The 24,562-nt window shown below is 53.6% G+C and overlaps 1 protein-coding gene across 2 annotated transcripts in view; it reads left to right on the top strand.

Moving 5' to 3' along the window:
• ADAMTS14 (ADAM metallopeptidase with thrombospondin type 1 motif 14) overlaps positions 1-24,562 on the top strand; it is a 76,112-nt gene that overhangs the window by 20,495 nt on the left and 31,055 nt on the right. For both annotated transcript variants that reach the window (XM_008145418.3, XM_008145417.3), the window contains exons 3-4: positions 4,805-4,961; positions 9,551-9,741. In XM_008145418.3, coding sequence (XP_008143640.2) covers positions 4,805-4,961; positions 9,551-9,741 — 348 coding nt within the window. The remainder of the gene's footprint in view (positions 1-4,804; positions 4,962-9,550; positions 9,742-24,562) is intronic.

Below are 24,562 nucleotides of genomic sequence, written 5' to 3'. Positions count from 1 at the left end.
AGTGATTTGCTCTGGAATTACTCAGGAGGTGGGGGCTTCCCCTGAGGGGAAGCAGGACTGGGAAACCTCAATTAGCGTAGCCTGGAGGCCGCTGCACGAAGAGGCAGCAGAAGGTGGCCCCCTCACAACCAAAACAATGTCACCATCATATGGGAAAAGTCACACAGGCCTCCCCCCCCCAGCCAGTCACCTTCTAGGAAAGGCCCCTCAGAGGAGTTATATTAAAGGTCTTGAGCTTGGCTGAGGGGGGTTAGGACTGCCCATTGGAGAGTTTCCATTCGGAGAAATTGCCCGAGGACTTGAATAAAGTAAGGGTGAAAACAGAATTGGCTGACATTTCTTTCCCAACTTAACAGAACTGATTTCCCGCCTTTTTTCTTACACAGAAATCTGATTTGATTTTAGAGCTTTAAAATTAGCCGCCACTTTTCAGAAACATAAACATCTCATAAACTGAGAGACGGGAGTCATTTGGCAAAGGGGCAGAGAGCCAGAAAGTTCCCGTTGCCAGTCTGTCTGCCCTGCATGGGGCCTGGTTTCCTGGCCAGGGCAGAGCTGGAGGGATCGTGGGCCAAACCTCTCGTGGTGTAGATGGGGAAACCGAAGGCCTCGTGGGAGGGCCGGCCCAGCCTGCCGCCTGACCTGGTAGCCGAGCCTCTCTAGGAGGAGGGTCTCAGAGGTGGAGGGGTCCCCAGGCCTGGACAAGAATTGCCTGTCAAGACTGGACATGAGGCACAGAATGGACAGGGAACTTGCTGGGGAAGTTCTGTCCTTGATCCGGGGTGGAAACTGGTGGGACCCACAGTCACAAAGATGCTTGACACGTACAGGCTGTCTTTGCCCTAAACGGTTAAGCTGGGTGGGGAAAGAGGGGTTGTTTAACTCTTCCCTGGAGAGAGGCCTGTGGGCTGCGTGGGGGCTGAGCCAGGCTCAGGAATCCTGGTACTTCCACTCTGGTACAGGAGTGCTGAGGGTGTGATGAGGGTGGTGTGTGGGGTGAGGGGTCAGGTCTCCTGGGGAGTGAAAGGGCGATGCTCCTTTAGGGCCGTGTGCTGAAATTTCTCATTCTCACGCCATAGTGGGAGGAGGCCTGACTTCCTTTGGAGCCTTTTTTTTTTTTTTTTTTTGCCTAGATGTGGGAAGTGAACATCTTGCTGGCTCTTCGAGGTCAGACCAGACCAGAGGCCCAGGGATATGCAAATGGATTATGGAAGAAAAGTTTCTTTGTTCCCAGTGGCCCCCCAGGGCAGAAGCAGGGCCCAGGATGGCCTGAGCTAACATAGCCCAGTGGTGAAGAGCCACATAGAGCTGGGCTCTTGTTCTAGTCCTGTCACTTGCTGGGTGGCTTTGGGCAAGTTACCTAACCATTCTGAGCCTCTGTTTCCTCATCCATGAAGTGGGTCTAGTATTTGTGGCAACCTCATAGGATTGTTGTAAAGGGGAAATAAGATTTGTCAATAAAAGTGGCAGATCCTGTTACTATGATAATAAGACTTTATAAAAGGTAGAATGTAGGCAAGTGTGTTTTAGCTCAATGAAACATTGAGTGTCCTTACATTAAAAAAAGGTTATATGTTGAGGGAGGCAGCTCTCTGTCACTAGAGGCATCTGAACAGGTTAGAGGTCTCCTAATTGAGGATGTTGTTGAGGGTTTGAAGCCCCAGACTGGGGCAGGCAGGTGACCTTGAAAGGTCGGTGTGGTCCATGATTGTGGGCAGGGAGGGTGGGCTGGAAAGCAGTGCCTTGAAGCCCAGCCCTAGGCTATGTGATTGTTCCGGAACCTGCATCCCTCATATGAGGCACTGAGATCTGGTGGCCCAATCGAGTCACTGGGTGATGAGGCAGGGAATGTCAGATGGAGAACCCTCCTTGTGCAGTTGGTTAACCAAATCTCAGAACCGTGTGCTGAGTGGGGTCTTCTGCCCCCTGACCTGGAGAATTCTACCGCCAGGCTGCTTCCAGAGGTGCGATGGGCAGAGCCACCATAGGCTGCAGCCCTCAGCGAGCCTGGGTTTGTATGAATGAAACACAGGCCTTTTGACTTGTGCTATGAAGATCTTCTGCCTTGCGTGGCCTTGAACGGGGCAGGAACAATCCCCCTGGGTGTCAGTGAGGGGTACAGAAAGAGGGATGGGCATGGCCAAGGCTCTTTGATTTGGCCACACTTGTCCAGGTTCTGGTTCAGCCTCTGCCCAGGAGCCTGAATGCCTCCCGGGTCCCCATACTGCCCTTCATGCTTCCACAGCGTGCCCAGGCCCTTACCTGGACTGCCCTTTCCAGCTCAGGTGGGCTTCTTCTGCCACCCTAACAGCTTCTCTCTTCAGGTGCAGTCTTCTCCCTTCCGCTGGCCGTGGGGGTCTAGCAGGGCCTGTGAGTCCCAGGGTGACCATGTGACTCAGGCTGGACCAACCAGTCTCCCCTGTTGCAGATTAAAGGAAAGTCTCCTTGTCTCTGGTGGCAGGGTGGAGGTGTGTCGGCAAGAGTGGACTCTGTGACCTTGTGTAGGAGAGCAGAGCTGATGCAGGAGGTGCCGAGAGGCGGGCCGGAGAGGGAGCTGAGGGCATTGGGTCCCTCACTTCCAGTGCCTGCCCCGGCCATGGTTTGTCATGGGGCCAATGCACCGCACTTGGGGCCAAGAGGGTTCAAGTTGAATGTTTGTCTCTTGCACCTGAGAGCCTGATGGATGCCTGTCCTTCAGGCATACCCACTGTAGCACTGAGCACAGCACATGGCCACGCTCTGCTCCTCTGCGGGCCCTTCTCTCCAGGCGATGAGCAACTCCAAGCCAAAAGCTGGGCCTCATTTATTATCTGTGTCTCCCTGCCCTTGGCACACAGCAGGTGCAAAAGCAAAACCATGGAAGTGCTCTGAATGAGAGGAAGGACGCACAGTGTAAGGTTTGATGTTGACATTTTAATAAGCAGACCCGAACTTTTGCAGACAATTGAGTATTGCCTCACACTGTGGCTACCTTGGGGAGCCCCAAGCTTGTTCCAGCACAACCCTGCTATTTCCCCCGGGAAGGTGTTTGGCCTCCTGGTTGGGTCTGTTTATGAGATGGAGGCAGCCATCTTAGTTTGGATCCAAATGGTGTTTTCAGTTTGATGAACAGATGTAGCTGGAAGGGGCATGAGCTGCTGCTGGGAGGCTCCGCGCTGAGTGCTCCGCAGGCCTCGGCCGGTTCCCTAAGGAGCAATCTCCAGACAGGCTGCGGGGGGAAAATTGGTGAGCTCAGCTGCTTGAACAAGAGGCGCTCCTATTCGGACAGGGAAGGTCCCACAGATTTATTTGTTTGTTTGTTTATTTATTTAATTAATCTTCACCCAAGGATATTTTTCCGTTGCTTTTTAGAGAGAGTGGAAGGGAGGGGGAGAGATGGAGAGAGAAACATCGATATGAGAGAGACACATGGATTGGTTGTCTCCCGTGTGCGCCCGGACCAGGGCTGGGGATCGAGCCTGCAACCGAGGTACGTACCCTTGACCGGAGTCGAACCCAGAACCCTTCAGTCCTCGGGTCGACGCTCTATCCACTGAGCCAAACTGGCTAGGGCGGTCCCACAGATTTATAAACACAATTCCTTCATTTGCTCCTTTGTGTTCACAGCTGTATTGCCAGTGTCTGAAGCAGTGCTGGTATGCAGCAGGCACTCAATACATACTTGTTGAAGGAGTGAAGGAATTCAACAAATATATATATTTATTAGGGATTGCCTACTATTTTCCAGGCACTGTGGGAGGTGGGCTGGTCTTACTAGTTTTATAGAGCTGACACGTGTGTGGGGGTAGGGCTGTGCAGCTACACATGCATTCACATACATCTCGTTACAGGTTTCATTGCCCCCGGGATTATTGCCTTCATCGGGGCCTAATGACATATTGGCTGGGCTTGGCCAAGGTCATATGTTTTTATTTCCAAGGCCAATACCTGATTTTTTAAAGAGAACATTTTGATGCAGGCAAAGACTTAGATTGAAAACAGAGCACGCACTCCTGGGGCACTGTTCTGGCTCATTTATCGTCAGCAAACAGCTGCTTTCCCTGGCTTGCATACCACATGCTTTAAATCTGAAATAATAGCACTTTGTGGTGGACGGGGTGGGGGGCGGGGTGACCAGCTCCCACCTTCGAGATAATTAGGCTTTACCGATAGGATTTTCCCCTCCGTCTGTCTGAAGGTAGAGGCAAACCCCCATGATAGTGGCAGTGCTTTGGGGTGGAATGTGGTGCTCTAGTGCAATGGTCGGCAAACTGCGGCTTGCGAGCCACATGCGGCTCTTTGGCCCCTTGAGTGTGGCTCTTCCACAAAATACCACGTGCGGGTGCGCACGTACAGTGCGATTGAAACTTTGTGGCCCATGCGCAGAAGTCGGTTTTCGGCTCTCTTAAGAAATTTCAATCGTTGTACTGTTGATATTTGGCTCTGTTGACTAATGAGTTTGCCGACCACTGGACTAGTGTGTGTGCATGTCCCTCATGGCAGTGGTTCCCCCCACCCCCCGCTTTAAGCACTGGAACCCCTTGATTACATGAAGTGTTATGTGGAACCCCGTGAGTGCACAACACAGTGAAAGTGGGTCTGCTTATCTTGAAATTGGCATGGGCTCCCTTGCGCAGCCTCCTTACAACCCCTCCCAGTTGCCTGCTGGATTCCAGAGCTCCCCAAGGCCCTGGAAGAAGAGCCTGCATACGTGTGGTCACACACATGTGGTCACATACGTGCGTAGTTGCAAATGCTCACTTGTACTGTGCCACGTATTCATGCCTCTTTTCTCTCTCCCCCTTTCCTTCTGCCTACTGCCCAGGCGGGCCTCATCCGCACAGACGTCACCGACTACTTCATTGAGCCCCTGGAGCGGGGGCAGCAAGAGAAGGAGGCAGGCGGGCGGACACACGTGGTGTACCGCCGGGAAGCTGTCCAGCAGGAGTGGGCAGAGCCTGGAGGGGACCTTCACAACGAAGGTAGGCTGTGGGCAGGGCCCCAAGCTCTGCTTCTGGTCAGGCCTCTGGGGTGTTTTTAGGTAACTTGAGGCCTTAAGCCACTCAATGCCTGGCCTTAGTCTTCTCATCTGTAAAATGTGAGTGGGCCCAGTAGACCTATTGCACCTGCTGTAACTAGTGGGTTTTAGAGGCTATTATAACTGTCTGCCATTGGGGGCTACTTGAGCCTCTGGAACTGTGGAACTTGGGGCTGCCGAGGTCTCTGAGGAGTTCAGCGTTGCTTGGCAAGGCTATTTCTTTGCCCACGCAGTAGGTGGAATAGCTGTAGTCAGCTCTTTCCCCTAACCCTAACTCCACCCCCGGGGCCACAGGAGGGAAGTTCTTAGGGTGCTCGTAGGGAATCTGCCTCGTGTCAGGGCATCGGGGTCAGCGTGGTGTCCACTAGACTATTTTTAAATCCTGTCTCCAGGGCTGTCTACTGTGTGACCCTAAGCAAGCTACTCAACACCTCTGAGCCTCGTTTCCTAATCTGTCAAGTGAGGACAGTCGTTGTTCACCTCTGAGATTGTGTGTGTGAAAATTCCAGCATGGAGTTTGGCACGTGGTAGGTGCTTGATGAAGGGTTGCTCTTACTCTACTGGTGTTATTAGGCTGACTACTGACACGTGAGGGTGTCCCTGCATTCTGGTGGCCAGCATAGCCATCAGGACCCAAGGCTGAGCGAATGAAGCAGTGGATGCCATGCGTGCTGGTCCTGGGCCCGTGGCCAGCTTCACTGTCCAACTTCGCCTTGTCATGAAGGCTTTGGCCAAGAGGACACGAGGAGGCCCTGGGTGGAATCCAGCCATGAGCTCCACACCCACCAGCCCGGGCCCTGGAGGGTGAGCATAGCGTGAAGGAATGACTGAAAGCCAGCTGTCCCCACATACAGTGCCTCCTTTGAAGCTCCAGCTGCGCGCCATGTCCCTCATAAGAGACGCCGCAGCTCCAGGACTAGCCGAGAGGAGGAGGGCTCTGCAGGCCCGGAGTGGGGGGTAGATTGCAGGGGCAGCGTGGTGACGGGCACCGTTCCCTCCATCACGGCTGGGAGGAGTGACAAGGCTCACTGGGCTCCATTTTATCTGAGGCCAGTTTTGAATCAAAAGACCCTGAATCCTCGTTTGGGGAAGTCCTGCTCGCGGCCTGGACCAACCCCATCGCCTGCCGTGGGCTGTGGCTGGGAAGCTGAGACCGCGGAGCTGGCGGAGTTGGAGCTCAGGCCCGGGACTCCGTGCGACTCCTCTCCTCAGGCTGCCCGCTGGAACTCCTGCGGGCTGCGGGCGATGCCATGCCCTGGGCCCATCTGGGCTCTTCCTTACAAAGACAAGGGGCAGCGAAGACTTTCTTGGAAACCTGTGACTTTACTCTGTTATTTTAAGACCAGCAGTGGGTCTGAGCCCAGTGTGTGGAGCAGCGTTTGTGGGTGTGCCTGTCTCCATTTAACATTCTTGATGAAGAAGAAGGGGTTTGCCTCACGTCTTTGGGTAGACTTGGCACAGAGAGGCCTGGGCCAGCTGGTCAGTGCCTGCTTAGCCGCAGTAGCCACACTTTTGAGGCATCTCCCCCAGACTGAGCACCTCCCCCATCTCTGCCCAGGAGTTGGCTCAGCTCAGATGTCCCCTCTCCTGGATCCCTCAGCCCCCGGGATTCCTCCTGGGACTGTCCCCTTCCTCCTCACAAGCCGGGGTGGGAGTGTCCTAGGGGACAGATACCACGTCTCAATGATGTTTGTGTCCCTCCCATGAGCTGTTCTGTTCTGGGGGGCCGGTGTCTAACTCTCCTTAAGGAAGGAAAGGAGGCGTCAGAGGATCCATCATGGTTTTCCAGCTGCTCCACAGCAGAGGGGTCTGAGGTGCCCCAGTGAGTCTTGTTGTCACTCCGGGGGGCATGGCGTTGGCCGCTGCTTTCTGAAGAGAACGTGCACGCACCCCTGACGCTGACACACTCACCTGTACACATTCGCTCACTAACCTACAACACACACCTGTCCTATACCTCACACTCACAGGCACACAGCTTACACATTCACTAACACTCATTCACACACACTAATACCCACTCACACCCCACCCCACCCAGCACACACACCCTTGATGGGCTCCAAAGAAGAGTTATGTGATCCTCTTTCAGGGGCTCTGGTGAGAAATCTAAACCGCTCCAAGTCCTGGGTAGAAATTCCGGCCTTACCCCAGCCCCTCAGGGATTCCCTGTGGACCCTGCCTCGGCCTTGGAGGGTGTGCTCTGGATGTTCCCGTACTCCCAATGCTACCCTTTCCTCCCCTAACCCCTGGTCCTGCTCTCTGTCGCCCGTTCCCACCCTCCCCTTCCCTCCTGAATGCCAATAGGCCATGTGCGCCTGTGGCCAGGGTTCCCATTCCTGGGCTGGAGGCTGGGGCTGCCAGACGCCGGGGCAGCCAGCCAGGCTGGGGCTCAGGGCCGCTGCGTTTTTTTGTTTTTTTTTTAATTGAAATGAAATCCACTATTTTAACCATTTTAAAGTGTGCAATTCAGTGGTTTCTTACTATATTCACAATGTTGTGCAACCATCACCACTATCTAATTCCAGAACATTTCCATATAAACCTCTGTACCCATTAATTAGCAGTCACTCCCATTTTCCCGTTCCCCGTCCCCCTGGCAATCCCTAACCTACCTTCTATCTCTATAGGTTTACCTGGTCTGGACATCTCCTATAAATGGAATTCTATAGTAGGTGGCCTTTTGTGCCTGGCTTCTTTCATTTAGCATATAAGCTTCATCTGTGTTGGAGCCTGTATCAGTACTTCACTCCTTTTCACGGCAGGGCAATATTCCGTTGTAGGAATGCACCGCAGTTAATTATTCATCTGTCGATAGACAGTTGGGTTGTTTCCATGTTTTTCTTTTATGATCATGCTGCTATGAACATTTGTGTACAGGTTTTTATGGAACATGTGGTTTCAATTCTTTTGGGTGCATGCCTAGGAGTAGAGTTTCTGGGTCCTATGCTAATTCTATGTTTCACTTTTTGGGAAACTGCCAAACTGTTTTTCAAAGCAGCTGCATCATTTCATGTTCTCTTGAGGCTTCCTGGGTGGGCTTCTCAGCGGCCTCCACAGTTTGAGGGTTACCTCCTTTGGCCTGAAGGATGAGCGATACATAGAAGAGGGTGTGGTTGGGACATCGCCAGGGTCTATGGCTGATGTTAGTAGGCCCTCCCCCAAACCCCCTCGCTGTTTTTGCTGAGAGGGAAACCGGGTGGACCCTGATAGGGTGTGATAATGGGCGAGTGGCAGATCTGAGTTCACATTCTGCGCTTCTGCCGTAAACTTGCTGTGTGACCTGAGATGTCCGGTAACCTCTCTGAGCCTCCCTTGGACACCCCTGGCAGGGAGAGCTGTGTAGGTCAAGTTCCACATTCCACTTGCAGCATGTGAACCTTCGGGCACTGCTCCTAAGTTGGGAGTGACTACTCTTGGCTCTCCCCACTCCGAGCAGAGAGCCCTGCTCCTCCCCTCCTGGGGGTCCCCCCTCCTCTCTCCCGGAATTGGTCTGTGGGTTGCTGAACACCATTGGGCTCAGGCACCAGGGCCACCTGGAGCTGTTGTTCAGTGTGACCTGCAGAGAAACACCTTGGTTTCGGGGGCAACTGAGGGCAACGCCGACCTGAGCCCTGCTCGCCAGGCTGCGATCACCCCAAGGCTGGCCTCCCTTTTTGGTTTCCCTAGTAGGCCAGTGGCCACACATGCTTTTTCAGCCCTTAAGTCTAGTGCTGTTTTCCTTTTGTATTCTAGCTCCCCAACCAAAGGGAAAATGAAAAGACAGCAGCACTGAGTCTTGTGGTTCCTGTTGCCCTGTCCTCAGGGCCCATGGACCAAATGCGGGCCACCACTTGTTTTTGTCAGTAAAGTTTTATTGCAACACAGACAGAGGCTCTATAATCCACAAGGCCTATCTGGTTCTTCACAGGAAAGTTTTCACAACTCCTAGATTAATTAACACAAGTTAATAAATCCTAGTTATATAAATACTTAGTTTTTAGCCAAAAGGCCAAAGCTGTGATGGTGAAATTTGGGGTCACTGGCAGTGATTGGGAGGGTTTTGAGAGGCTTGAGGAATACTCCAGGGGTGGCTAAAATGTCCTGCATCGGCCACAGTTATATTTTAGATTTTTTCCTTTATCAAGATGTTTCCACCCACTGCCACCTTGGATTTTTTAAAGCAAGTTTCTGGGGCAAGAGATGGAGAATTATCCACTCGCAAGTCACAGGAGGGGAGATGGAGGTCCAGAGGAGTGCATGGACGGGGGTTGGGCCAGGATGCACAGTGAGATAGGACCAAGTAGGAACCGGGGCCCAGGTTAGTTTTCACTTCTCTGCTGCTCATTGCCTCAAAGACAGCCATGCTCTGTGGCAGGAAAAGGGCTCATGCACATGAATTACCTGGAGTGGAACACACCCGCATTCTACCTTGGTTTATGGAAGCAGGAACAGGGGCACATGTGACGGGGGCAGAGGTGGGTTGACGGGCCGTGTCCCAGTGACAGCCCCTTATGTAGATTTGACCTTGGTCTCTTCCCATCCTGGTTCCAGCCTTTGGCCTGGGCGACCTTCCCAACCTGCTGGGCCTGGTGGGAGGCCAGCTGGGAGAAGCGGAGCGGAAGCGGCGGCACGCCAAGCCGGGCAGCTACAGCATCGAGGTGCTGCTGGCCGTGGACGACTCCGTGGTGCGCTTCCACGGCAAGGAGCACGTGCAGAACTACGTCCTCACCCTCATGAACATCGTGAGTGTCCCCGCGTCTGGGGACTGGGGGGCTGGGCAGGCGGTGCGGTGGGACCACCAGAATCGGTCTGAACACACCGTTTCTGTCTGGCCTGGTGTTCTCTGGGTGGCCTCAGGGAACCTCTGTTTGCTCCTTAGTCCAGCTGGACAGTGGGTTCCATGGTGAAGTGGCCCTGAGCTGGTCTGGATCCATCCCAGGCTGCAGCCTGGCCTCAGCTGTAATGCCTGTGCTGGGTGTCCACGGGCCAGCCACGCTAGTCCCTGGCCAGCTGGAGCATTCAGATGGGGTTCTGGGCTCGGACACATTCGGAGCCTCGCTCAGGCGTGGCCGGGACTTGCCTGAGACACCTCATCTGGAGAAAATGGGCAATGCGGGGCTGGGATCCTGGCCGGGCACTGTCAATCGGCTGCGGGGAGGGTGGTCCCAGGCCCCTAGTGTGGGCCTTGGGTGTTCACAGAGGCCTGACAGGCCGGGAAGTGAGGGTCACAGGCAAACTGAAGACTGCTGAAGCAGAGAGCTGTGCCCGGTCCCAGGTGGGTGGTGGCTACTTAGCTGCTGCAGGTGGCGCTCAGGCAGACGTGCAGGGCTCTGGCCCATGGAAGGCATGCTTCAAGGAAAGTCAGAAATGCGGTTGTTTTTAAGTGCTTTTAAGGAAACCTTGTATGGAACATTTAAATTCAGTTATCTAAGTGAAAGTACCAATTTTTAAATGTTAAAATATAAAAACCATTGTGAATGCTAAACAGAACCTATCTCCACACCACATTTGGCCTGTGGGCTGCAGGTGGGCACCTCTGAGCTAAAGGGGCAGAGATGACAGAGACCAGAAAGGGAGGGATGGTGAGTGCGTGCGGCACAGGTGGGCCCCACACTGTTTCTCTTCTGGCAAGAGAGAGCTGCCTGGAGCATTCGGACAGTGGGCTGTCGGAGGTGCCTGTGGCTGCGGCTCTGGGAAGGATGAGGACTGGTGTAGGGGAAAGTAGGCCACAGCCAGGTGCTGGGGAAGGTGGGACCCCCGGTTCTCTCCTATGAAGCTGGGTAGAGGGGGTGACAGCTTGGGGTCAGGCCCCGCTCAGCACGCCGGGGCACTGTGTGGTCCAGGCAAGAGGAGGTGAGCAAATGCCACATCAATAGGAAACAGGGCGGGGTCTTCACCTCCGAGTCTGCAGGTGACTCAGCTTAACGGCTCTTAATACACATTCATCTGAACACAAGAGCTGGGAAGGAAGACACCTATACTGGTGGTCCCGAGGAATTCGAGCGGGGCCTCTTTTGAAAACCGAGGGTCCCAGCCCCTGTACGGGCCTCTGCTGGCCTTAAGGTTAGGGCCTCGGACCTGAGGCCTGTGAGGAAGCTGGCTCGCTGCATTCTCATGCCGACTAACGAGGACACCCGTGGGCCGGGGCGGGATGGAATCACCTCTCACCCAGGCTAACACGGACAGTTCTGGGAGGCCGTGATGGACGTGCAGCTGGTCACAGTGCTGCGCCGAGGGGAACATTAGCCAATTGGCCAGGAGCATGGGCTTTGGTGTCACACTGTCTGGCTTTGGCCCTTCCTGTCTTTTGACCTTGGGGGCAAGTTACTAACCCTCTGGAGTGTCCCTTTCCCCACTTTTTAAAAACAGCATTGGCAATACTTACCATGCAAGGTTTTGGAGAGGATTACACAGCACATAGCATAGTACCTTGAATAGCACAAGCTCTCAATAAGTGGTTGGTGATAATAAAGATATGACTTTCACGAGGGGAGTGGTGACACATTTCTGGGAACTCAGCAGTTGTTGGGCAGAAGTGTCAACCCCATGGTCCTACCAGTCCTACCCACTGGGGTAGAGGGGTGACACGTTGGGGTCAGGCCCCACTCAGCATGCGGGGGCGCTGTGCAGTCCAGGCAGGAAACATTTGTAGGGTAATAATGCGTCACAACGTTGCCTGTGCTGTCTGGGACCCATAGTCTGGCCACACAGCGGTGAGGAGGCTGCTAGGAGGGCATGCAGCCAGCCCCTCGTTAGGTGTGTGACCTTGTACAGGGACCTGCCTTGCCGAGGACTCTTTAGGTAGCAACTCAAACTAGATTAAGAAAAACAGGGTAGTTGATTGACTCATGGGCCAAACTGTGGGAGGGAGAGGATGGAGCTGGTTGTAAGTGTAATTGGTACTAGAGGCTTAAATGGACTGTTTTTTGTTGTTGTTTGTTTTTTGTTAATCCTCAGTGGAGGATATTTTTTCCATTGATTTTAGAGAGTGTAAGGGAGGGGAAAGGGCAGAGAGAGAGAGAGAGAGAGAGAGAAACAGAGAGAAATATCAATGTGAGAGAGTCGCATCAATTGGTTGCTTCCTGCACTCACCCCAACTGGGGCCAAGAACCTGTAACCCAGTTACATGCCTTTAACCGGAATCAAACCTGCGACCCTTCGGTTCCAGGGCCAATGCTCTAACCACTGAACCATGCCATCCAGAGCATGGACTGTTTTTAGGTTTCCTTCTCTTGTGACATCCTAGTTATTTCTGACTAGCTTCTCTATGTGACAGATTCTGACAAGAGCATGGATTTTGGTGTCACAACATCAGGCTGACTCCTATCTCCATAGCTCTGAGGCCAGAGACAAAAGAAGTTTTCTCTACAGTTAGTTCCCAGGTAAAAATTCTGAGGGCAGGACTCTGATTGGCCTAACTTTGGATCACATGACCACCCTTTGCACCAATCACTATATGTTGGAGAAGGAGATAGTTACTGAAAGGAAGAGAGGGGCTAGCTACAGGATGGCCACTGGAGAAATTGTTCTGGGCTGGCTAGACACCCCAGTTTGTGTCAGCTACAATACTTCACTTGAGAGCCTCCCTATTTTGATGCTAGTATCTGCTCTTGTTTTGTGTGTGAAAGTTAAATATGTATATTTAGCACACGCCTGGCACGTAGTACTCAAGTAATGTGTTCTGTTGTTCTTCTAGCCATATTATTTGTCTTAGTCTGTGTGTATAAGCAGTTCTTTGTCTAAGTCTCTGGAGAGTGGGGACTTCTACTTATTTGAACCCCAACAGCACACAGCACAGTGCCCAACACCTGATGGGAGATCAATAAATGTGGAAGCTGATGGTGTCTATGAGAGAAGCAGGGGGCCAGCATCCCCTGAGATGGGAAAAAGGGAAGACAGCAGACTTCTGTCTGAAATGCCAGCTTTAGGAAAAAGGCAGGGGTAGAAATCAACTCCACTTACAGGAGCCCCAGGAAAGGAAGGGGCTGCCGGAAAGTTTGGATATTCATTCTTCTGTTCCTTACATAGCATGTGGTTTGGGACTCAAAGAGCAAAGACTACCATTGGGGCTGTTTGAGAAAGAGGGAGAGAGAGAAGATGACTATGCTAAGAACACAGCCACCTCATCAGAGCACTGGACCACCTACTCATGCTCTATAAATAACTGGCCCAACCTAAGACCACACAGCTGACCACACAGCTGAGTATTAATCCCCTTAGTGGGAGAGCCAGGTTGGCCCCAGTAGCCAGCAGGTGGAAAGGGAGGAGGAGCAGGAGGGAGTAAGGAGGCCCTCTGGTGCTGGGAGCCTGGGTCCAAAGCTGGGCCTGAAGACCCTAAAATAAAAATATAAAGATGGATGGTCTGGCTGGCGTGGCTCAGTGGTTGAGCGTCGTCCTATGAACCAAGAGGTCACAGTTCACTTCCTGGTCAGGGCATATGCCCAGGTTGTGGGCTCGATCCTCAGTGTGGGGCATGCAGGAGGCAGCTGATCAATGATTCTCTCTCATCATTGATGTTTCTTCTCTCTCCCTCTCCCTTCCTTTCTGAAACAAATAAAAATATATTTAAAATAAAATAAACAGAGGTGTGTGTTAAAGATTTTGCTCTGCTCACTAATTAATGAGGGAAGCAGGCGGATGTTATGACCTGTTCCAAAGAACAGAAACATTTATAGGTCAGAAATGTTGAGATGAATGTGCAAATAGAGACAACATTGGCATTTCTGGGGGGTGGGAGGGAAGACAGAATTTGCGTGTCTATAGACAAGAATGTTGCATTGCTATTAGTCATCCACAGAGCTCTCCGTTGTAAAGACCTTTCCTAGAATCAGAGTCAGGCGAGGCTGAAGGTGTGCGGTGGACAAGGCACAGCTCTCATGGAAGTACACATGTTTATTCTCTGAGTGCTAGGCCTGGACTGGACCCAGGTAGAGAGCCCTTTTCATGGGTGGCTGCCCATCTGACTACGGCTCCATCCTGCTCCTGGAGCTGGAGGGGTGGCAGCCTCATTCAGGACACACCCTGGGTTCTGGCTGTGTGACAGTCCTAAGCAACTAAACGATAGGAACCCCCCTCTCCTCCCTTCCCCAAAAGCTAGCCTCACTACCACCTCTCTCTGGATTCTGGAGAGAGGGGGTGTGGAGAGAAGACCTAGGGCTGGGGTGGTTGCGGGTAGGCAGTTGGAGGAAGACCGAACTCCCTTGGGCCAGATGCTCCATTCTCTCTCACCTCGGACAGAGCAGCCCTCCTGCCTGAGGCTCCCATCAAGCACTCCGTTGTCACCTTCTCTTCAGTGTCTCCTGCAGCTCTGCACATTCTGGAAGGTGGAATAAGCTTCCTGGAGCCCCTTCGCTGGCCTCACCCCCCAGTCCTGGCTATAATTTACTCAGGTGCTCAAAGCCAGGCACTGCCTCAGAGGGCTCCCCTCAGTGCAAGGCATTGGGTAGGATGGGGGTCATTGTTAGTCAAGGATCTGTGTTTGCATGTTACAGAGACCCAACGCACACTAGCTTGAGCCAAAGAGGTGATCTAGTGGCAGGTGATCTAGTGGCAGGTGATCTAGTGCAAGGTCAGTGCCCACAGAGTTGTACAAGAGCTGCGGGACAGGGCAGCTCTAGGGACCACAGGGGAGAGGGTCTCAGGCTCATTAGGACACTCTCTCCCCGCCTGCCCTCCCCCCCCCCCCCCCCCCCCCGTCTGTGCTAGGAAATGTAAACTTGCAAGTACCCCACGTTGGGCTGCCAGTTGTGAGTGTACCCCACACGTCCCACGTGGTTCAGGGTTCAGGTTCAGGGTTCGGGCTCTGGAGGAGGCCACACGCAAATGAAAGAGACTAGACAAGAAAATACTAATTTGGGAATTGGGGGCCAGGCGGAAGCCCAAGAGAGGACTCCGCCTTGCTCGGGCCTTGCCATCCTGTTTATTCAGGTCTGGGATACACCCATAGCCCTTAGGCAGGCAATTCCAGTAATAGCTCAATGATAGCCCATCAGCAAAGATTTACATAAGACTAAAAGGTGGAAGTTGCTTCAGCTCCCTTTGTCTCCACCAGACAGTGGGTGTTTGGCTCTGACCCTTGCCAGAGCCTCAAGGTTGACCAGACTTCCGGACTCCTTGTCCACCTCTTTCTGCTAGTGAAGGCAATGGGCAGCTTCCAACGTAAACTGACAGGGGCTAGGCTTTCTCCCCATGGTGGGAAGCGGGGCTCCTGGCAACCCCAGATTCTGACACTTTTGCTCTTAGGACCCAAAGGCAAAGGGATCCTTCCTGCTCTCCTGGACCAACTGCTAGGACTGGAGGGTTGGCTGGGGGCCTGGGTGGAGCCTACTGATGGGCGTGGGACGAGGTGGAGCAGGATCTGATCCCGGAGAGCAGGCAGCGAAGGGTCCCCATGAGCAACATCCAAACCTGTAAGAATTTTTATTAGCTATTTGTGCCCAATTGATGACAAACATTTCAATGGGTTGAGAAAATGCTCTGGAGAATTCTACACCTTACAATCAAAGGAGGGCACATGAAGGGGGTTACATGGAAGCCATCGGTGGTAGATTAAGGAGGCAGGAGAAAGCAAAGTGGGGAAATCTCTGAGATTGGATAAAAAGTAAAACAGAGAGACACACAATTCATTTACCTCGGTGGGCACAGGATAGTTAACAAGGAACATTTATAGCACATAGAGGTGGTATTCGGGAAATAACACAGCAATGGGGGAAAAGGCTTCCAGGGGAAGGACAAATAGGTGTCTTTAGGAAGGCAAATGACTTCTTAGGAGAACTAAGGGGAAATAATGAAGCCCGTGGTAATGTTTGTTTATGCAGGTACACGTGGTCTCTCTTTTTCATGGCCGTGACGTTCCCTGGGGAAAAGGATTTATGATAGCTGGTTTCCCAGAAGCTGCTGCTTTGTCAGATATGGGAATTTCTGAGAAAGCATCTTTTTGCATCTGTGGAATCTCAAATGACTGCAGTGTAAGATAATCTTTATACCAGCTCTGTGCTCCTGAGTGATTCCGCAAACAGGCCGGGGCGGGACCTCAGAGCAGCCCAGGAAGTGAGGGGTTGCATGTGTGCGTGTCCCAGCGGGGCCACGACTCTGTGCCAGCCTCTGAAGTCTCTGCCTGTGGCGGAAACCCACGTGCTGTGCGTTCTAGGCCCCCGCGTGCCCTTGCCAAAGTCCCTCCCCCCACCCCGGACCCACTGACGGTCTAGTCTGAGCCCCTCTAGAGAGGGTTCTGAGAGGGTCAGCTCAGGTGACCTGGAGGTTGGAGCGGCTGATCTTTGGGGCCTTGGCAGAAGGGGAGCCCTGGGGTGTAGGGTTGAAGGCAGTGACGTTAGGAGGGTGATGGGGAGAGTCAACAAGATCTTGTTCCCCAAGAAGAACACGGGGCCTCCCCTTGGAAACTAGAAGAGACAGTGTGATGGAGCATACGAGGAGACACCGCTTTCTGTAGAGGAAAGTGTACTTTGGGAACTGGGTATTCCGCTGCCTTGCCCAGACTGACATGCGGTTGATTCAGCGGGGTCTAGTGAAGGGCCTCAGCTGGAGCTGTACGACACCATGTGGATGGGGGTGGGAGCAGGGAAGTTCTGCCGAGCTCGGAGGCTCTTGATGTGGAGGCCAGCTGCCCTCCAGTTCCTGGTGTCCCTCCTCATGTCCCTGGAAATTTACGGTAACCTGTTCCAGCCCTCTTGGCCAAATTCACTCCTGACCCTTGACCTCTGACCCATGACTCCCAGTCTTGGCCAGGGAGTTCCTCCACTGCGTGCTCACCAAAGACTGTGCCAGGCGGGCCTGCCTTGGGGACTGCTGTTTCCATAGAGTTGGCTCCACCTTCCTTCCTCTCACAACCTGCCAGAAGGTAGGTGAGGAGGAGACTCGGTGCCTTCTCAGAGGTTCCGGAAGGGTGTTCGAAGCTGGTTGTGCTCCTCATTGGCTTCTTGAATGGGAGAGCAGAAAAGGCCTTGGATGCCTGAGGGCTGTGGTGGAGATAGGGCCTCCCATGAGGGGCCGTTCCTGGGGGGAAAGAGGCTGGGCACTGAGCGGCCTTGCTAGGGAGCCGCTGCCTTGCAGACTCGCTGCTGCTGTGGGAGAGCTGCAGGGGAAAGCCGGCGGGGTTCTGACTTCCAAGGCTCCGGGGACAGCCAGCCCGAGTTCCGGCCCATGGAGATGAGCGGATGGGCGGCCGGCAGCCTCTCCCTCCCAGGGGCCAGCAGCTCGTCCCGGGCATTGTTTGGGAGCTTCCACTTGGCTGGGATGTTTAAAGCGTGGTTCTCTTAGGGATTTCATGAAGCCAGCACTAGGGTTTCCCTTGGCTCTCCCCTGGGAGTGCCTGCCTGTGACCATTTCTGATCCCGATTTCCAGGGCGAGGGCTGGCCTAGGGGGATCAGAGAGAGGAGATCCGGTTCCCAGGATGGATGGTCCCATTGTGCTAACCCGGGGGGGGGGGGGGGGGGCAGAAGCTATTAGTGCGGCCCTGCAGCTCTTGGCCTGCTTCTCATTTTTCTTTTGCATTAACCTGGCATGTGCTATACATATTCATGCAGCTCCAGATGGTGGGCAAATACTTCCTCCTCACCCCTCCCTCACATGCTGGTGGGCCCCGGATGGACTTGTCTTTCTCTGTGCCTCAGTTTACCCATGTGTACTGGGTCACTTTCCTTAAGGCTTCTTTCAATCTCAGGGCTAGGGGACCTTTGGAGAGCTTTGGAATGGAAGGGCAGTTGTGTTCAGCATTTAGTGAGCGCCTGGTGCGTGCCCAGTATGACAGACAGACTCCTGTCCTAGGAGCTTTGGTCTGGCTGCAAAAACAAGCCTCAGTCCCATGGAATAATTCTGGAACCATTGAAAATGGCGCTGAAGGCGTTTAGAAGAGGTGGCTGTCCCCATGGACTGGGGAGGGAGCTGAGCCAGCCTTGGGGGGAGGGGGTGTTTGGGGTGGTGAAGAGCAGTCAGGGGGAGTGAGGTGGTGCTGGCGGGGGGGTGGGAGGGAGGTGGCATGGCCGGGCTGTGGAAGCAGGAATGGGAAGGTTGTCCTGGGTGTGCAGGGAAATCTCAGGGACTTAGCTACGGCAGGACATTCTATCGGGCAGCCATGTGGGCTCTTGTGTGGAGGGAATGTATGGAGAACAGTGCCTGAGGGTGGCACCTGGAGGGGGAGGAGAGCCGGACACCAGCAGAGGCTGTGATGGGCCCATGTAAAGACCCAGGGACGCTCCCAGCTCCCTGGGATGCCTCAAATATCACAGTCTCATTCCACTACCTTCTGCGTGTCAGCACAGGGCTGGCAGCTTTACAGACGGGCTCCTGAGTCCTCAGTGAGCTTCATGTGGGTGACATTCCTTGGACCCCTGTGTCCCAGAGAAGCCAAGTGACTTGCTCAGAACCTGCACAGCTAATGGTGACGAAGCCAGGATTGGAACTCAGATCCGTCCGATTCCATGGTCTGTACTTTCCCCAACTGTTGCTGCGGCAGAACTTGGGGTGAGCAGCTCTGGGAAGCAGGAGAAGGAGGTCCCTGGGCTCCCAGCCTGGAGTGGGGAGGAGCGCCGCCCCTCAGCAGAGTCGGGATCCTGCAGCTTCACACCCTTCACCTGTGGCTGGGCCTGCCAGCGGGGCACATGGCAAAGATCTTCCGCTTGCATGGGGGTGACGCACCGGTCACTGGGGCGCAGATGCCCTTGGACATGAGGACATGGGGATCCTCTTAGGGCCTGGAGCTGGAGCAGAAGGAGGGTGAGAGGAGACAAAGAGGCCTTTCATCGGTCCTCACGGAGCCGGTCTGCAGCCTGACCTCTCTTGGCAGCCCATCTGTCTGGGTGGTGGGCTCCCTGCCCACCCTGCTCCTCACCCCACCCAGCTAGGCTGACACTACAAAGGGGTCGGGCTTGGCTGTGGGGGAGACATTGGCTGGTGCCTCTGCGAGGGTCCTACCGGCTCTGACCCACCTCAGGGCCTCTTTCGAAGTCATGCCTGGAAAAGCGGGGTGCCCCTTCCAGACCTGGGAGGTTTGGGTGCAGATGGCTGTCAGACCAGGACCCTGGTGGCCTCAGCCTAGGAGGGTGGCCTGTTAGCACATAAAATGTATTAACTATTCCTCACAGAGGCTGCTTGGACACCATAGAAGCTGCTTTCCTGCTGTCGGAGAATGTCGCTTTCCCAGGCCTTTTCCTTTCGGGGCCCGTGAGCCTCCAGGGCAGCTCATCCTCTCTGCTCACTGGATGGGCACAGCCCCTGCTCCCTTCCTTTCATTCCTCTCTCTCCTTTTGTTTTTCCCTAAAAAGCTCTCCACTGCTTTTAGTGCACTCAGAGACCCCCAAGCAAAGCAAAAATTCACTTGCTTTAAGGCAGTGGTTCTTAACCGAGGTCAGTTTTGTGACCCAGGGGGTATTTGGGGCGTTTAGAGATATTTTTTGGTTATCACAGCGGAGGGGGTGGCTGCTACTGGCATCTGGTAGGGGGAGCTCAGGGATGCTGCTAAACATCCTACAGTGTACAGGACGACCCCCAAGCAGAACCGTCAGTGTCAAAGCGTCCCGCATGGCCAGGCTGAGAACCCCGCCCCGCGGTGTTAGCTCAGTGGCCACACACAGGTATTTGCATTTCCTGGCAAGCCCACCGGGCAGAGAACAGGGTCTGACACAAAAGGACGCATGCCGGATTCCTGGCAGGAGAGACATCATGATGAGTTCCCCTCATGAGTGAAGATTGCTCCACGGTTCACAAAGCTCTTTCGTACCCAGCATCACACTGGACATACTGTCAGACTCCCCAGGTCCTATTCCCGGGGTGGTCTGAGGAGCCACCCCTCAGCTCCCGAAGTGGGAAGCAGCAGTTCCAAACCGACAGGTGCCCCTGACTGACACTTGCTCACCTTCTGTTCGCCTTTGCTAGGTTGGTGCGTCCACACCCAGGAGAGGGGAGCTGGGCGCAAGGGGCGAGATCACCCAGCAGAGCTTGGGTCTTTCCAGGCCTCCACGCTGCCTCTTTACACACAGGCAGGCCGACCTGGGGCATCTGGGCTGCTGCCTTTTGGAAATGGGTCGTAGGGATGAGTGCTGAGCATTGCGGGCTCGTGGAAGGCACTCTGTTGGGCCGGGTGGTCTGTTCCTGTGCGCTCTGGACCCACCCTGCACAAACAGCCTGGGCGTGAGGTGGGCCCAGTTGCTGGGTCCCTGAAGAACCATCTAGGCCACGTGCAGGCTCCAGGGAGAGAGCCACGCCTTAAAGAGGTGCCCTAGTTAGAAGGCAGCTTGAAGTGCCAGCCCTTTGAAATACGGGGCCATGATCATGAACTTGTGGGGAGAGGATGGAGAGCTGAGCCTGTGGCAACTGAGAAAGGAGTCGGGATTCAGTGTCCTCCTTCCACCACCCAGAGAGCAGCCTCAGCCTCCAAGATCTCACGGGGCCTCAGAGGTAGGGCCTGCCAGTGTGGCACCCTAGTGAGCTCTCAGTGTCCCAACCCAGGGGAAACCAGGGCTCAGTTCTGGTTACTGCGTGGGTCAGTCCCTGAGGACCTGGGGAGGGGCAGGGATCCCAGGCTGAAGGCAGCAGGAATTGCTGATATGCATCCACACACAGTACACACATGCACATATGTAGTACATGTGTTCACACACATGCATATACATGTGCACACATCTAGTCACCAATATGTGTAACACAGATGTGTGTGCATAGATGCATACTCCTTCATGTACCACAGCTAATTAGGCATGCAAACAGAGGAGTTCATACATATGTGTGAACACATACATAGCACATTTCATAAAATCTAAGACCCCATTGATTGTCAGATGCTTTATTTATTTATTTGTGTTTATTTATTTATTTAAATTTTATTGACCAATGTCATCCCAATATATTTGTTTATTTTTAATATTTTTTAATTGATTTTTAGAGAGAGAGGAAGTGAGAGGGAGAAAGAGAAACATCAATGTGAAAGGGGGCCATCCATCAGCTGCCTCCTGCATGCCCCCTACTGGGGATTGAGCCCACAACCCAGGCATGTGCTCTGATGCAGAATTGAACCAGCAACCTTTTGGTACATGGGACAATGCCCAACCAACTGGCCACACCAGCCAGGGCAGATGCTTTATTTATTTTGTATACTTGCAGAAAATGTGTTACCAATGGGACGCTGATGTGATTTTCTTATCACTTGCATTTTTATTTGTACTTATCACAAGAGCCCTTTTTGCCTTATTTAGACTGATTTTTATCAATGATTACTCTTATGCATACATACATATGACAACAGGAGGAAGTAAGGTATTCCCATAACTTCTTCACATTCAGAATATTACTCGTCCGAGTCACTTTCAGCCTAGAGCCATCAGAGTCTTTGTCTGCACAGTACTGTCCCCTGTGCCGTGCAGAGCATGGAGCTGCCGCTGAGTGCTCCACTCTCTTCTCTGGGGTTCTGCCACGGACACTCATGCTGCACGCTTTGATGTGGCTGCCTTTTTGATCTTCCTGGAAGATGGCGGTGGACGTCTTCAGACAACCAGGACTCGCATTCCTTCCTCAGATAGCCCCTAAATGACTCACTGCCTGCAGTGTGGAGGGGTTTCGGTTGGCCTGGAAAGCCACCAGCAATAACAGGAGGTTCTTGCACAGGGACTGACAACACACCATAGCTGCCACCGGGTCTACTGCAGTCGTAAATAGGGAAAGGAGGGCGACTTAGACTCACGAGATGCTCAGTCTGAGGTACCTGGGCGGGGGCACCTGGACTGCAGTCACCAGGTAGGCCTGTTTTCAGAGGGTCAGGGCCGGGGAGACAGAAGGGCTGGGCCAGGGCCTGGGCCTGAGAAAGGGCAGGGGAGGGCATTGGGGCCATTCCCCTGCCTTCAAGCAGTGCTGCCCTCATTCTGTCCGGGGCAGGGAGAGCCCAGGGAAGGCTCTTCAGCAGAGGCTGGGCTTGCACTCGTGTCCCAAGGCAGCTCCTCCATGACGCTGGGCTGCTTTTCCCACACGAGGACAGAGATCACGGGCCGTGCTCCGTGGAGCTCCCGGGAGGACGGCTGACTCTAGAAGTGGGGATATCCAAGCTGAGCATCTTGTAGTGCCAGGAAGTTAGGGCGTGCTCAAAACCCAAAAAACCAACCAACAAAAACAAACCAAAAATGAGGGGGTGAGTTAAAGAGACACAGGAGCCAACGGAAGGAGCTCCCAGTGGCCAAAGCTGGGACAATTTGAGCAACAAAATAATGGAGCTTTGAATTATACCCAGAGCGTAAAATAAAAACCCACGAGTCCATCCTGATGCATAAACAACGGAATGAATAGGTAAGAGGGGGGAGAAGAAGCAAACCTCCTGTGCGGAGAATTCCGCATAACTGACGAGACTGCTCTCCAGATCGGCTTCAGTCCTGGAGTGTGGGCTATGCAGGGTGACTTTCCTTCCAAGAGCACAGCAAGGAAGGGGCAGGGAGAGCGTGACCTCCCCGTGAAGAAACGGCAAACACTCTCAGCAGTGAGCCAGGTCAGTGTCATCAGTGATGAGTCCTATTGGTAGCACGCACCCTTGACATATGAGATGGGATGGCACTTCACCTCTGTCTTCCTCTTCCCCCAAACCCATGACCCCTGCCTAACCGCGAGAAAAACATCAGACTTACCCAAATGAAGGACAGTCTACAAAACACCTAACCAGTATCAGTGAGGTCATCAAAACCCAGGGAAGTTTGAGAAATGTCAGAGAGAAGAAACAGCTTGGAGCAGTCAAAGGAGATATGATGACTAAATGTGTCCTGAATGGGATCCCAGAGCAAAAAGAAGGAAAAAAAAAAAAGAAAAGAAAGGAAAAAACAAAAACAAAAAAGGACATTGGGGGGAACGGGAGGGGCACCGGAATAAAATACGAGCTTTAGTTAGTGGTTAAGGTCAATTCTGGTTCATAGGTGGTGACCAGTGTAGCAGAGTAGTGGCAGGTGGTAATAATGGGGGAACTGGGTGACTGTGCCCAGTGCATGTGGGAATCCCCTGTATTATCCTTGCAACTTTTCAGTGAATTTAAAACTACCCTAAACTTAAAAGTTTGTTAATTAAAAAGAAAAGAGCCCTAGCTGGTTGGGCTCAGTGGATAGAGTGTCGGCCTGCGGACTGAAGGGTCTCAGGTTCGGTTTGGGTCAAGGGCACATGCCCAGGTTGTGGGCTTGATCCCCATTAGGGGGCATGCAGGAGGCAGCCGATCAATGAGTCTCATCATTGATGTTTCTGTCTTTCTCTCCCTCTCCCTTCCTCTCTGAAATCAATAAAGATATATTTAAAAAAGAAAAAGAAAAGAAGGGATAGTACTTCCTTCCGGGCAGGTGGCTAGGAGGGTTCAGTGGGTGATGCAGGCAGCTGTGGGCTGAGCCCGCCCTGAGATGACGGCTGGCGCTCTTTCCTGTTTGAGCACAGTGGTCTTGGACCCCAGGTCTTGCTTTCTCAGGCCTGCCCCTCCTTTTGTGAGACCTTCCGGAACCTGACTGCCACAAAATAGGTGCACATTCTGCTCCCTGCCGCCTCAGGAGCAATGTTCCCTGGGAGCGAGGAAACTTGGGGTTGGCTGGGGACCGTTCTCTGCTGGGTCCCCTGTCCCTGCCCCACCAAGGAGAAGTCCATCTTGGCTGGGTCCAGAGGGAAGGCTGCCAGCTGCCCTCCCGTGAGCTTCCTGGGCCTGGCTCCCCCTTCCAGCCGCAGGCTGAAGCAGGGCATCCTTGCCATGGGCAGGAAAATGGATTTAGAGCTCCCACTCCAATAGTCCCTCCTTCCCTTCTCCCTGCTCCCCGGGCTCGGCCACAAGGTCCTGGCCGTGAGGGTTACAGGAGGACAGGGAAGGGGTTCTTGTAGCTGACAGCATTGCCGGGTTACTGGATGTGGAAACCTACCTCCACCCTGCATTTGGTCCCAGCAAAGCCTTTGTGTGATTCAGAAGTTGGGTGCATGTAGGAGAGAATATTAGCAAGTAGGTTCTAGAAGGTGCAGAGAATGTGGCTGAGACATCAGGAGGGCCAGCCTCTCTTTCTGACCCGTCTCCTGCTGAGCTGCCTCCTTGCCCGTTGCTTCCTGGCCCCTGGGCAGTTCTCTCCTTCCCCATCCCTGACTTAGAAGCCTCCTTCCCCCGCCCCGCACGCCCCCCCTTCCTCCCCCTCCATAGCCGGTCCTGCTTAAGGTTCACCAACCCCTACTCCTTTGGACTGTGCTTAGCTTACCTCCATTGAACCTTCTCTTCGGATCTCACCCTGCATCTCATATCTTCTCAGTAAGACTGCAAATTATTTGAAGACAAAGCCTCTTTCATAGTCCCACCCTAACAAGGGGGACGGCCTTTTCTGAAGTAAGGATGAGGAAATACGGATTGAAGGGCACAAGTGTGCTGGTGGAGACAGAGTGTCTACCATCAGGGCTGCCTGGCAAACCCCAGGCCCCAGGAGCTCAGTTTCTCTCTGTTGCCCACTGATGCCATGGTCAGCTGAGCCAGGCTTATGGGCTCAGGTGACCAGGGTGCCTGAAGGCCTGCCTTCCTCCTCTGAGTTGTAAATTCCCTCATCTTCTCTCCCAGATCAGAGAAAGCCCAC

The sequence above is a fragment of the Eptesicus fuscus genome, chromosome 17 (assembly GCF_027574615.1).
Source record: "Eptesicus fuscus isolate TK198812 chromosome 17, DD_ASM_mEF_20220401, whole genome shotgun sequence".
Taxonomy (NCBI): Eukaryota; Metazoa; Chordata; class Mammalia; order Chiroptera; family Vespertilionidae; genus Eptesicus; species Eptesicus fuscus.
Note: the sequence above shows the minus strand (reverse complement) of the source record. Positions and strands in the feature narration are given on the sequence as shown.